This window comes from Ascaphus truei, unplaced genomic scaffold, assembly GCF_040206685.1.
Source record: "Ascaphus truei isolate aAscTru1 unplaced genomic scaffold, aAscTru1.hap1 HAP1_SCAFFOLD_317, whole genome shotgun sequence".
In the NCBI taxonomy this organism is placed as follows: domain Eukaryota; kingdom Metazoa; phylum Chordata; class Amphibia; order Anura; family Ascaphidae; genus Ascaphus; species Ascaphus truei.
This window is the reverse complement of record NW_027456147.1, coordinates 360,410-374,353: the sequence shown is the minus strand read 5'-3', so window position 1 is coordinate 374,353 and position 13,944 is coordinate 360,410. Positions and strand designations below refer to the sequence as shown.

General features: G+C 45.3%; 1 protein-coding gene across 4 annotated transcripts in view; it reads left to right on the top strand.

The window, feature by feature from the left end:
* Positions 1-2,402: 2,402 nt before the first annotated feature.
* Positions 2,403-13,944, top strand: part of LOC142483298 (importin-8-like) — a 101,444-nt gene continuing 89,902 nt past the window's right edge. For 2 of the 4 annotated variants that reach the window (XM_075583400.1, XM_075583398.1), the window contains exons 1-8: positions 2,404-2,574; positions 5,013-5,094; positions 8,711-8,867; positions 9,291-9,449; positions 9,956-10,112; positions 10,941-11,030; positions 11,469-11,563; positions 12,493-12,577. In XM_075583400.1, the coding sequence (XP_075439515.1) occupies positions 2,491-2,574; positions 5,013-5,094; positions 8,711-8,867; positions 9,291-9,449; positions 9,956-10,112; positions 10,941-11,030; positions 11,469-11,563; positions 12,493-12,577 (909 nt within the window). In that variant the 5' untranslated portion in view covers positions 2,404-2,490. Of the gene's footprint in view, positions 2,575-5,012; positions 5,095-8,710; positions 8,868-9,290; positions 9,450-9,955; positions 10,113-10,940; positions 11,031-11,468; positions 11,564-12,492; positions 12,578-13,944 lie in introns of all 4 variants that reach the window. The other 2 variants (XM_075583399.1, XM_075583401.1) reach the window with 2 other exon arrangements.

Genomic DNA, 13,944 nt, shown 5'->3' with positions numbered 1-13,944 from the left:
AAAACCGCCGCCTGACGAGAAAAAAAAAACGCCGCGTGATGACAAGAGAAAAAAACCCACTGCCTGGCGACGAGAGAGAAAGAAAACGCCGCCTGACGAGGGGAGAGAAAGAAAACGCCGCCTGACGAGGGGAGAGAAAGAAAACGCCGCCTGACGAGGGGAGAGAAAGAAAACGCCGCCTGACGAGGGGAGAGAAAGAAAACGCCGCCTGACGAGGGGAGAGAAAGAAAACGCCACCTGACGACGGGAGAGAAAAAAACCGCCGCCTGACGGGAGAGAAAAAAAACGTCGCCTGACGACGAGAGAAAAAAAAACGCCGCCTAACGGCGAGAGAGAGAAAAAACCTGCCACCTGATGACATGCCCCTTTATAGAGCTCAATGCTCGACACGCTGGATTCAAAACCTGGTATGGCTATTAAGGGCAGGTACTAAAGATACCACTACGAATGTTTCAATGTTTTATCTAAATATGGCGCTTAAATATCACACAGTCCATGGGATGTAACGTCCATGTGACGGTTAATGTCCTTTATGGGACCCTCCCCTGAATGTCCAATTGATGGAGATGGAATTGCTGGCAACTCCTCCTAGAAGAAATGAAACAAGCACACCATTGCGCGGTATCTCAGAACTACGACACACTCAAGCAGGCAATGATAGTGCCTACTTACAATCCATCAAATAACCGTGCAGTGGAGACAATCTGTGCTTTAACCTCTTCTTATCTGTCAACACGAATCCCACGTGTTGGTCTCTGCTCCGAGTTACAATTGCTATCATGTACTTCCCCCAATGGTTGCAGTTGGTCACATGGAGAGAGCAAGAAGCACAGAATAGTGTAGATGGCACAAACAATTTATTTTAAAACAGCTAACACAGCCAATAAAATACTCACATAACCAGTGAGTGCACGAACATCACTAAAATGCCGTCCGCATCATGCAAAGATTTCCCTCAGAGCCTTGGATTAAGAGTCAGCGCTCATATCACCTCTCCACGGAGTGCCCAAACTGCACAATGCTCCGTGGTGTGTTCCGGCGCTCGTCGTGGGACGTCACCGCTTTGCGCCACTCACTGCTCTGGAATATCTCCTACAGACGGCATCACCAAGCTCCTCCTCTCCTAACTCGTTTCGTGACTGACGGTGACCACGAAGTAGAAACGGCTTTAAGATGAACAAGGCAACTGTTCTACGAAAAGGGTAACAAAGCCAATAAACTATTAGCAAAAAAATTAAAAGGACTAAAAGCAAAAACAGGGGTTTACGCAATAAGGACAAGGAAAGGTCACCCATGATCCAGAAGAAGACTAGACACAATTGGTGCACTGCTAGAGAGAGGGCAGGGCTCAAAGAGGAAGGGGATATGACTTTGTAAATGGTTGCTATAGAAACGAAAAATGTTTGTTACATTAGAATACATTAAACACATAATTCAGAGCTGTTTGAGAAAATAGTTGTAGCATTTTTTTTAATAGTACAGAACTGCTTTATTTAAAAAAAAAATCACGTAGGATATTGCTTGTCTGCAGCTTTGAATGTAATATAGACCATCATTTAGTTATAGGGGTGCACCTCAATTTGAGGTATTATATGGATTCTCTTTAGTGTGTATATTTTAGTAGCTTTTTATAAACTCAATCCTGAGTCTGCACTCCCCCCCCCTTCCCCTCCCCCCCCCCCTTCCCCTCCCCCCAGGAACAAAATAAAATCTTGCAATAAAAAGTAAAATGGAGCGTCTTTACATTTTTTTAGTCTAAATCATATTATTATAAATGTCCCACTCAGCTCATCTACTATGAATATGTTATAGTATGTTATCACATTGTGGATATCGTAGGACAAAATAAAAAAAATAGTGATGCTGTAAATCAAGTGAATGTTCACACGATACCAATATATAATCCAATCAGTCACTCAAACCAGTAAGAGTCTATATTGGTATTATTGTAATGCACAAATCCTTGTTTCATCCAGGTAAAAAAAAAAAAAAAAAAAAACACACACACACACACACACACACACACACACACACACACACACACACACACACACACACACACACACACACACACACACACACACACACACACACACACACACACACACACACACACACACACACACACACACACACACACACACACACACACACACACACACACACACACACACACACACACACACACACACCACCCCCCACACACAGGCAGGAGGGAGCAGGCACAAATATAACCCTCTCCCTGGAAAACCCAAACAGAGCTAATGATGACTTGAGGGTAGAACAGCTGGGGCTGTGCTGTGCGTTTGTCTGTGATGACCCCGCCCCTCACGTCATGGCCGCGCACCCCCCCCCCCGACCCGTTTTGGCCACGCCCCCCCGCGCCGGAAAAACTTCGCCGCAGATCGCAGTGCAGTGACTTGCACGCGCCGCCTGCAAGCAAGGCGGCCGTGCGGGCGCGTGCAGTGGGACCTCGGCCTATCACGTAAAATGGATCCAAATCGGATCATCCAGGCGCTGAGGGGAACCATCGACCCAAAGATGCGGCTGGCAGCGGAGACCGAGCTCAATCAGGTGAAGGGGGAGGGTGCTTATCCCGAGGTTATCACCTCATCCTGCCCCGAGAGTAATATCACTGAGGGAGAATCTGCGGGACATGACCTCATCCTGGCCTGGGGGTAATAATATCACTGAAGGGGATGTGTGGGGCATCGCCTCATCCTGCCCTGGGGGTAATAATATCACTGAAGGGGATGTGTGGGGCATCGCCTCATCCTGCCCTGGGGGTAATAATTCAACTGAGGGTAATGTATTGTGTATCACATCATCCAGCCCTGGGGGTAATAATATCACTGAGGGGAATGTGTGGGGCATCACCTCATCCTGCCTCTGGGGTTGTAATATCACAGAGGTTAATGTGTTGGGTATCACCTCATCTGGCCTTGTGGGTAATAATATCACGGAGAGGGATGTGCAAGGCATCACCTCATCTTGCTCTCTGGAGGAGGCAGAATGAGGTGGTTACCCAACAACATCATGTTGTCTTATCCCAGGAGGGTATTAATATTTTGTTGGGGTGTAATAGAAGCATTTTAAGATGGAGCAGGGCCTGAGGGTTATTTGTTTCGGTTTGGAGTACCCAAAATTATTATTCATAGTGAAAAAATTACAGCAGGATTAATCTATAAGGCCGGGGCAATAGAGGCTTGATGAGGGCGGAGGTGCGCTGACGCTGAGACTTGTCTGCTGAAGTCTGCGCGATTGCATGGACTTGCAGGCGAGCCAGTGTGCGCGAAGGGAGCCGGGGGGGAGGTGGTTGGAGGCGGGACAGTGACGTCGCTGGGCCAATCGCCTGCGATGCACTGACGTCACAGCGCGTGACGCTGCGTCAGGCTGATTGGATGTTTTCAGCCAACAGCGTGCTGAAAAACAGCTTGGCTGTCGGCTGAAAATTCCAAAGCTTTAGCACGCCTGCTGACGCTCGCGTGAGCCCCCTCTCAAGGCATCCTCATTGAGGATGCAGGGGCTGAGCGCGGAGCGTCCGCACGGCTCAGCGCGGCCTGTCCTTCTATGGACTCGGCCTAAAGCCCGTTCTATACTGCATGCTTTTCCCTGTTATAGAGCCGGGAGCTGGCGTGTGTGTGTGTGTGCCTGCGTGTGTGTGTGCCTGCGTGTGTGTGAAGAAAGTCCTAAATAAGATTTTTTTTTTTTTTTAAAGAAAAAAAAAGTTTACATTTTTTTTATTTTATTTGTGCAATAATTGACACACACACACACACACACACACACACACACACACACACACACACATCCCAGTAGCAACGCGAAATCATCTTTTCACCGCTGTCCGCTCCCTGCCCCCTGCTGTGTGCGGGTGCGCGGCCCTTGTATAGAAGGGCTGGCTGACCACAAACATCTATAACTGCCGTGCGCGCGCACAGCGTAGCACGCCCCGGTACTATAGAACGGCCCTAAGGCGTCCGTACGACTACCTTGCTTGCTGGCGTCGCGTGCAATTCACTGAACTGCGGTCTGCAGTGAATTTGTTTCCGGCGCAGGGGGGCATGGCCAAAACGGATGAGGGGGCGGTCCCGCCCCACATCGCAGCACTGCAGCTGCCCCTCGGCCCCCTCGGCCCCATGGCACCCTCACACACACACAGGCACCCTCACGCACTCACACACACACAGGCACTCACACACAAAAATAAACATGGGGGGTGAATCGGAGGGGAATCGGAAGGGGATCGGAGCAGAGGAGGGAAATTGGATTGGCTGCTGGGATCCAATCCGTGATTGGTTCCCTTGCATGCCACGTGACGTGGCACTCGCCGAAATCACATGCTCATTGTAGCTCCTGCTGGCTGACGCGTCTCGGCACGCAGTCAGCCACGCCAGAAAGAGCCAGCGGGGACATCAAGAATAGAGGCAAGCAGCAGGTGGTCCGCGGCCGCGCGCGCAGGTGGTCCGCGGCCGCGCGCGCCGCCGGCCGCAGCGCGACCAAAGCCTAAGGCTGCGTCCGTGCTGCTGAAGACCGCACAGAGGTGTGCGCGCATGATGCGATCGCAATGCCTTTAGGCACCAATAGACTGCACGTGTGACAGCAGGAGGGGGCGCGCGTTGCGTGAGGGATCAGTTCAATCTGATTCCATGGTGCGACGGCCAGGTCATGTGTGCGGCACGCCCAATGATGACCAGCTCCGTGACATCATAGACACGCCTCCGTGCGGTCTTCGGCAGCATGGACGCAGCCTAATGTATGTATGACTTGCTAACTGCCACATCTTGGAGGAGGTGACCTCACAAAACCATGTCAGATATTCATGGGTGGTGGGGGGGGATCACTAGGGCTGAATCTTAACATGTAAGTCAATTAAATGACAGGTACTGTATAAAGAATTGGATAGCTAGTGCTCTGGTCCATCTTCCAAGATGCAGATAAAACAAGTGTCTGCCAGAAAAACCTCTGGTCCACGACTGGATGTTCACTGATTTTGTTTTTCTATTTCGTAGTCGTACAAGATCATCAGCTTCGCTCCGACATTACTGCAGATCATTGTATCTGAGCAGGTAGAGTTCCCTGTTCGTCAGGCAGGTAAGTCGGATGAGCCTTTTGCTGTGTCTTGCACCCTGAATAGTTGCCAGACCTTGTATGGACTGCGCTGGCACTTAAGACACACGTTGCAACAAAGACCTGCTGTTAACATCTCGGGGGAAGTTCTGAGGACCTTTCTATATCTGTCTCGCCACGGTCTAAACACCATGCATATTCCAATTTATACATAGTCACTTAGCTAACATTTTATTAGCTAAGAATTCTAGTTCAAATTAAAATCGCTATGAAAGGACAGAAATTGCCCATATCTCATAAGGAGTAAAATTCTAAATGAATAAGAGGAAGGAAAAATACAATACAATGACATTTGGCGCATGATGACACATGGTTATGGCGATCACCAGGAGAGATGTATGGATAGTAATATCTCAGGTCACTTATACTGTTAATAAATAGTTTATGGTCCAAAACGACAAGTCTCTTATGCGTCTTATCAGCCCTTGGAAGTATAGTGCATGTATTTTTCGGTATACACGCACACACGCGTCTATCTCTTCTCTCTTCCTCATCAGGCACTCCCCGAGGTTATAGATATAATTAAAAATGTTTTAGTCTGTAGATCAACGTTTCGGTTCCATTGCAGGACCTTCTGCAAGATTCATACGGTTCAGAGAAAGTCTTTAAAATACAACCTCATGTGATGCTGCAAAAACAGTACGAAAATGTGAAATACTTGAAAAAGAAGGGGCAGTTAGAAACTGGCCACCCCTGAGTAACTGCAAAATTGTCTCATCATGTCAGTGACGAAACATTACAAATAAACCGCTGTTGTTGAACTAAGTGATTATGTGCATAGAAGTGAACATAATATAAAATACTGTGTAATAAATGAGTACACAGTAAATTCGTATAGTGCAATGGGGGTGACATAAGGTTAAAAACTAGTAATAACGTGGAAGACGAAAACTGGGTGGAATAAAATGTGTCCGATACAGAGCATTTTGTATTTCAAAAGGCCACAGAGGAAGAGGATCGTTTGCTAAGGACAAATTCGCATGAGATGAGGCGAGCCCTACAGTGCGCAGTCGGAGGAATTCTGGCACAGTTTGTCTTTATGGGCTCATGCAGTCGAAGACAGATGGGCGCTGCGAGCAATATCAGCGGGCTACTATTTACTACTACTTATAGATGAACCTCGGCAAAGCAAATTTGTAGTTTCCAAGATGTCCATTTTTCTCGTCAAAGAAACAAAGCGTTGGATCAGATTTTGCAGGATTTAATGTGCAAAAATGTAATAGGGAAAGTCTTTACACACAGAGAAGATTAGGAATATATTCTATAATATTTGTTTTAAAAAGCACAGAGCGCAGAGAATTCAGTGCAGTATTAGATCTCAGAGGGCTGAATGCTTTTTTAGAGTAAAAAAAATAGAAATGGTGTCCTTGACCATGGTTATTCAGGAAGTCTGGCGAGAGACGTCTTAGACTACGCTTATAGTGCCGGCGACATCCGGCTGCAGTCGCTGGAAAAATCAAATTGAGAGAACTTCCAGCGATCGCGACCAAGCTGCCACGCTTACTAAAAGCGCACGCGGCGGCAATGCATTTGGACATGAAACCACTTAACGTGATTATAGGGGAAGAATCACAATTATAAGTGCATATTCAAGTGAAATATAACTAATAATGGACACAAACAGTGTATCATATCACAAACTGAAAAAAATACTAAATGTGATGACGCCCTCCACTCAACTTTCAAAGGAAGGAGTTTCCAAGTTTCTTCAAATGCAGTGGTACCAGAAAGCTGAAAGCGGAGGACGTCAATATCGTTATGTAAACAATGCAGTAGAAACACCAATAGTTCAGTATGTAATAATTCTTGTGTCCAAGAAAAGAAAAATCTCCAATGTTTTTACTCGGATGCTTGTGAGTAAATAAAGGCCAACCACAATCTGTGGCACTTCAGGCAGATGACGCGATGTGTGCAAATTACCTCAAACGAGAGAAGACAACCACCACAGCGCCAATATAGGAGCACACACTTTATCTAATAAAATAGCAATCCAAGCGCATAGAGTGAGCGCTGACAAGACTCTCTTGGTGAGTTGGGGTGTAAGGGCTGTTATATACTGTGTGCAGCCGTGTGAGCGCGCGTGCCTGTGCGAAGGCGTGAGCACGTGCCGCACGCTTTGTGTGTATACTGTGCGCGAGTGGGGTACTGTGTGCGTGGGTGGGTGGGTGTGTGTGTTAATACGTTTTCAAATAAATTAATGCATCCCTTTTTAATTTTTTTTTTTTTTTTTAATTTTTAATAACACATACATTTCAGCAGCGGTAGCGGCGCAAATGAATTATTTTTCTCATCTTCCCCCTCTGTCGGCCGGTTCCATGCTCCCTACGTGCGCGCGACAAGATTATAGAATGGCTGACTAACCTCAGCCAACTAAAACTACTCGCGTGCGCATAGCGTACCGCACGCAGTATAGCACAGGCCTTATTGTGAATTCCGAAGGCGGAATTTCCTGGAAAGTAGAATCCTTTCAAAGAAGGAATGGTAGAGAGGCTGATTTCTGATCTAACCCAGTAAACTAGGAACTCTAAGGGTTCATGCACAACCAAATGTAAAAGTAATTGCTAGTATGTTGGAACATACTGTACTTGTTTTGATTTAGGTGATGCAGAAATAAACTTCTGTTGCTTTTAGATTTCCTAGGAGTGTTGCCTACCTTTACACGAGACACCTTTTATCATTGCTGAAAGCACTCTGGCACCCAGTCAAGTATATTGGACCAATTTAAGACGTTTTTATGGAACAGGGAGGGTGCTTCCAGTAGAAACATGAATGATTGTGTAATTTGTATACCCCACAAAAATGCACAAGATACCGTACCTTGACAAGAAGCGGTGTAACATAAATCAGCTACCAGAAAGCATCTGAATCTCAATTTAAATAGCTAATCATTTAACAGTTGGTTAAAACCAAAGTCTATGCCTTATCAGTTAAAAGCAATCATAACTTTATTAATCGGACTTGAATATGAAAATCATCTTTCCGCCATGTGTTTAGACATTGTAGTAAAATGCTAATCTAAATGTATTTTGATATTTACTGGTGGATTATGCTACATTGATTAAGTATTGCAGCGTTAGAAGAGGTGGATATTACCTAATAGTTTTAGGTGTAATAGAATTCTCATTGGGGTCAGAATATACTTCCTCCTGATCTTTAGCATGGTTTTTCTTAAAGAATACATCCCAGATTGTGCAGCCAATACACAGACTGGGCTTCCCATATAAAAATCCATAAACTTCACTGACTAGCATCAAATGTTTATTTTTACTTATTTTTGCTTGATACATATTTTTTTGTGTGCAGTTTATTAGATTATTTAACACTGCACTCTGACTTTTACTAATACATATCAGTTTATTCACTGAAACATGATGACCACTTGTTATTCATACTCCATTTCTGCTGCCCTTACATATTGGTGTGTGAATGTGATAATATAGGCCACATCTGTCTTTTTAGCTTAAATTGTCAGTCTGCTCGCATAGAGCATTAGAGAGGGGGTCTGCTCACAGAGGGTCTTGGTCCGTCTGTCTGGTAGCTATGTCTGTCGCCTCACACGGAATCTCTGTCTCTTTGGTAGCTGCTATATATCTGAAGAACATGGTGACTCAGTACTGGCCAGATCGAGAGCCTCTGGCAGGAGAAGTTGTCTTTCCATTCAATATCCATGAAAACGACCGTCAGCAGATCCGGGATAACATTGTGGAGGGAATCATCCGTTCTCCAGATTTAGTGAGGTAAAGTATATTTATAACGGAGGATATAATTTGCTTTTAGTTATTCCATGGGAAGCATAGGATTCAAGGCGAGGAGTTTACTGTCTGTGGGATTGAGAGATGATACAAATAATGACATTGTTAATTGCCAGGTCAGGGCTTGTCTCAGCTTTGCTTTCATGAGTGTGACATGAACATGTTCAGTTTAGCATAATGAACAAGAAGCTTCCATTCAATTCTGCCAGTGCTACCTCATCTGTTGCTCCATTCTGTTTGCTAATACAGAGTGTCCACACTAAAAGAGCTGCGGAACTCCTGCAAGTAAATACAGCGTGCCTCTTTTAGTGTGGGCACCCTGTAGGAAAGTGCCTGCAGAAAGTGTTGTCTGTAATAGGGAATATCCGAATGTTTAGAATATATTTCTAATAGTGTTTCTGTTCTCAGGGCTCAACTAACCCTTTGTTTGCGTGTCATCATCAAACATGACTTCCCAGGCCGCTGGACAGGCATAGTGGACAAAATAGGATTCTACCTGATGTCACACAACAGTGGGAGCTGGCTAGGTAGCCTGCTCTGCTTGTACCAGCTTGTAAAGACCTATGAGTAAGTGGGAGATCATGCACCAACCAGTGAACCAGCTCTCAGTTCTGCATTTTGAAGGTTCTCTAGACTGCATTAAAAAGCATTTTGTGTTCCTGGGGGGGGGGGGGGGGGGGGTCAGTTGTGGGAGCCAACTATCTGCTCCAATTATATACATTACCAAACAACGTCACCAAATTCTCCTGTTGCAGATCTGCCTCTATAGAAACACTAAGCGAAGCAACAAGAATATAAATGCTTTTGTCATTGATTCAAAAGGATATGTGAATTTCTCTTGTCTCCCCAGTGTGAGAGTATAGTTACTATACTCCTATCATAACAATGTTCTCGCCTGTCCCCTGTTCTCCTCTTCCTATCATTCCTCCAGCCTGTTTTTAAGATTTAGTATCCTGACTCCAAATGCTGTGTTTCCTACAGGGTCCCATCTCCTTCCCCTCTTTCTACTCTGCTGATGTAAATTTGGTGGCACTGGCCCCTCATGTAAATGACATGCAGACTATCTCCCACAGATACAAGAAGGCAGATGAGCGGGCGCCTCTTATTGCTGCCATGCACATCTTCTTACCGCGGCTTCAGCAGCAGATAGTGCAGCTGCTTCCTGACGCCTCTCATTACTCTGTGCTGATGCAGAAACAAATCCTCAAAATATTCTATGCGCTCATCCAGGTAGGTACTATAGAAACTCATGCAACAGCATAGTTGTAGCACATACACATGTTCTAGGTGTATACGGACGGCTTAAATATACTTATCAGGGATTGACCATGGATTCCAATTTTATGTTTTAATCAAAAAAACACCACCATTTTGCACTTCCAGTTAAAACCGATAACCCGGAAATTAAGCATCATTCCTTATTGAATTAGAACTATTGTAGCAACACACCGGATACAAAAGCAAAACCAAGGAAGTGCGTGGGTGTGGTGGGAAGGAAGTGCGCGGCTAAACCCCGAATTCAAAAGTGTGGCAATTTTGCGTCACTGGTGAATAATAAGGATAAGATAATAAGCATGTTCTTGTATAGCGCTGCTAGTTTGCGTAGCACTTTAGAGATACATTTTGCAGGTCCCTGCCCTGTGGAGCTTACAATCTATGTTTTTGGTGCCTGAGACACGGGGCGATAAAGTGACTTGCCCAAGGTCACAAGGTGCCGACACCGGGAATTGAACCAAGCTCCCCTGCTTCATACTCAGTGCCAGTCAGTGTCCTTACTCCCTGAGCTACTTCCTCTCTTTTAGAATATTAGCATGATTTGAAAACTTCTGTGAGCATTTGTCTGTAGGTTCAGAGTTGGCAAGGGTGGAATGGTGTCATGGGCATGATCAGAAGCCTAAATTCCTTTCTATTTTTTACATCTTACCACGTAAAATGCCCTCTAAATATGAAGATATTCCCCTCCACTCTCTGTTGTAGTCTATGTGCTGTATACAATACTGCGTTATCCTGGTGTTTAAGAAGCTAACAGGTGACAATTTACCTGCTCTCTGCCCTCAGTATGCGCTGCCGCTCCAGCTGGTGAATAATCAGATGATGACCCAATGGATGGGTGTTTTCAGCAACATCACTGACCGAGATGTCCCTCCAGTAAGACCGGACTTTGATAATCTGCTTTGCATTGTTTGCGCGAATAAATCACGTTTTCATGATGGACCTTGACATGTTCAGAGATAGTGTTGTGTGAGGTTAGAAGATTAGCAGCCTTTTAAATTAGAATTTCTTTATTGCTTTGTGCTGTATATATTTTCAGCCTGTAGCAGCACAAGCTCTGTTATGTTGTATGTTCTCATCACAGAACAAGCAAATGGAGAGAAATTAGTCTGGATAAACTGGCCGGTGAAATCTGATGCAGTTTCACCAAGAAAGGGAGTAGGTTCAGCAGTAAATGTGGGGTGGCAGGGTGAGCTCTGTGAATAAATGGGGAGTTCACTTCTGCTCCATGAAGCTGCACAGCTTATTTCATGCTCAACAGAAGTTCTGTCTATTTACAGTATAACAGTTTGTTGACTGTCTTCTGTCTGACAGGAAACATTGCAGGTGGATGAGGATGATTGCCCGGAGCTAGTGTGGTGGAAGTGTAAGAAGTGGGCGCTTCACATCATCACGCGTCTATTTGAGCGGTAACGTTCCTGTTTAGTCCTGTACCAGGTGACACGTTCCCTATGCAATCAGGGAGCTAGTGGCCTGTGTTGCGTATTGACGAGGGCGGTACCACACTTTGGACCCCCCCCCCCGCTAAAAAAGATATATATCTATAAAACGAGAGAGAGCCACGCACTTTCTCTATTCCCTTCCCCCATGGCAACTCCCCAAAAAAACATCACTGTCCTGTGTTCTCTTGGTCCTCCTTAGAAGCCTTTGAGTTTCTCATATAATGTTAATACCTTGAACCCCTAAGCATGTCCTGTTCTTAAAATAAAAAAACAGCATTGGAAAATGTAAAACATTATACTGCAAAAAATGGCGAGCAGTGTGGATTGCTGCTTTAAGACCTGTTTTAGTTACGCTCCCTTCACAATTTGTAATGGAACTACATAGAATCCTTGTCTACTCACTGATTTCACTCTTAGAAGATCCATGTTCAATTCTTGTGTTTTACTGTTTCTCGGCTCGGCTTTGTGGGTTGTTGTGTCCCCATTGCACCACACATCACTTTGTGGGCTACTATTACTAAATCCCAACACATCCTTCTCCTACTTCTCACCCTAATGTGACTATTTAATTCCCCATCATGTCTGTGGCCTGGACTTTGTCCCTCCCACATGTCTGTGTGGGCTGGTCATGGTCCCCTTTCTCTCTCCACCCCCCCCCCCCCATGGCATGTCTGTGCGGACTGGTCATGGTGGCCATGGTCCTTTTCCTCCCCATTGCATGTCTGTGTGGGCTGGTCATGGTCCTTTTCCTCCCCATGGCATGTCTGTGGGCCTGACATGGTCCTGCCCCCCCACCCATTGGCATGTCTGTGTGGGGCTGGTCATGCTCCCCTCACTCCTGCATGACTTGTGAGTTATACTGTGCCTGTTGCTGATGAGTGCCTTGTCCTTGGTAGGTATGGGAGCCCGGGGAACGTCACCAAGGAATATTTTGAATTTTCAGAGTTTTTTCTGAAGACATACGCTGTTGGGATTCAGCAGGTAACACTTCAGAGATTTTGAAATGAAAGATTATGGCATTGTTGCAGGGTTAGGGACAGGGGCTGGCTGACAAATTGTAGCCTGTGGGCAAATACAACCTACTGGCTCATGGGCTAGTATCCCACGGAAACAAATACATGAACTTCTGAAATTGGATAGATACACACGGGCAGTAGTTCATAAATACATAATATGGACATAAGCTATGTCAAAGCACATCTAAGGCAATTTCCCAGTTACCTTTTAGAGTAGAGTGCTTCTGGAGGCTCCCTGATTTGCCTTTTCAGCCCATTACCCATTTACAATTTGTTGTGTCTGTCTGCCTTGAACCGGTTTCTCTCCACTTCTTGAGTCTCTTTGGCATGTGCCTTATGTCTCACCCCTGATCCCTGTGTCTCACCACAATGTATTTTCCCATGTCTGTCTCCTCAATGCCAGGGAAGGCCACTTCTCTATATAACTCTGCAGCAGGTAGGGAGCTGGTAAAGTAGAGAGGTGAGAATTAGGATTCCCCTGGGTCCTACTGCTTACCGTATCCTGAGACAGATACAGATACAGATACAGCTTTCAGCTGTTAAGGTCAGAAAGATTTTATTTCTTAGACACTGCTCCAAGTAATTAAGGCGGCCCTGGGGAATTGCTGCCTTTTACCCCAGCCAGTCCAGTCCAGCCCTGGGTAGGGTGAATTTATGGTGAGGGTTGGTAGAGTTATGGGACATCAATCCAGTAAAAGCATAAATCCCTGTTGTTCTTTTACATAATTGGGTCTGGGGAGTCCCCGGGAGTTAGGTAACATTATTCCTAGCTCTATGGGACCCTGTGGTTCCAAAGATGTTTACTGTATGTCCCAGTAAAATAAAAACTGGTTGCTGTGGTTCTCCAAAAAGAAGCTGAAATGTGGGAGTGGGGCTTGGGTGGCAGCCATGTTAATTTCCCAAAAGTGACCAGAAACAACGGCACACGAGAATGTAAATATCTCAGGAAAATCTGGCCTCCCCGTGTCTTAAACACGACTCTGCTTCCGTTCCAATAGTATGACGTTCCCTGTAAGTCATAAGACCCCCGGTGTGCCAGCCCCCATGACCTACTGGATACGTCGTAAGGGCAGCCTGGAGGTAAAGTTAGAATATATTAATGGGCTAATGATAATGAATTGCAGTCTTTATACGTTTTGTTATAGAAAATGTAGAAATAATATTTCATGCTAATAGATTGTTTGGGCTTTATTCAGAATGAAACCAAAGCTGCACTCAATGCGATGATACTCTGGATATAAGCAAAAATAGTACATTTAATGTGAACACATATCAGCGAACATAACATACAGATATAGATGCACAGTAATTGCAAAAAAAGGGGAAGCAGTT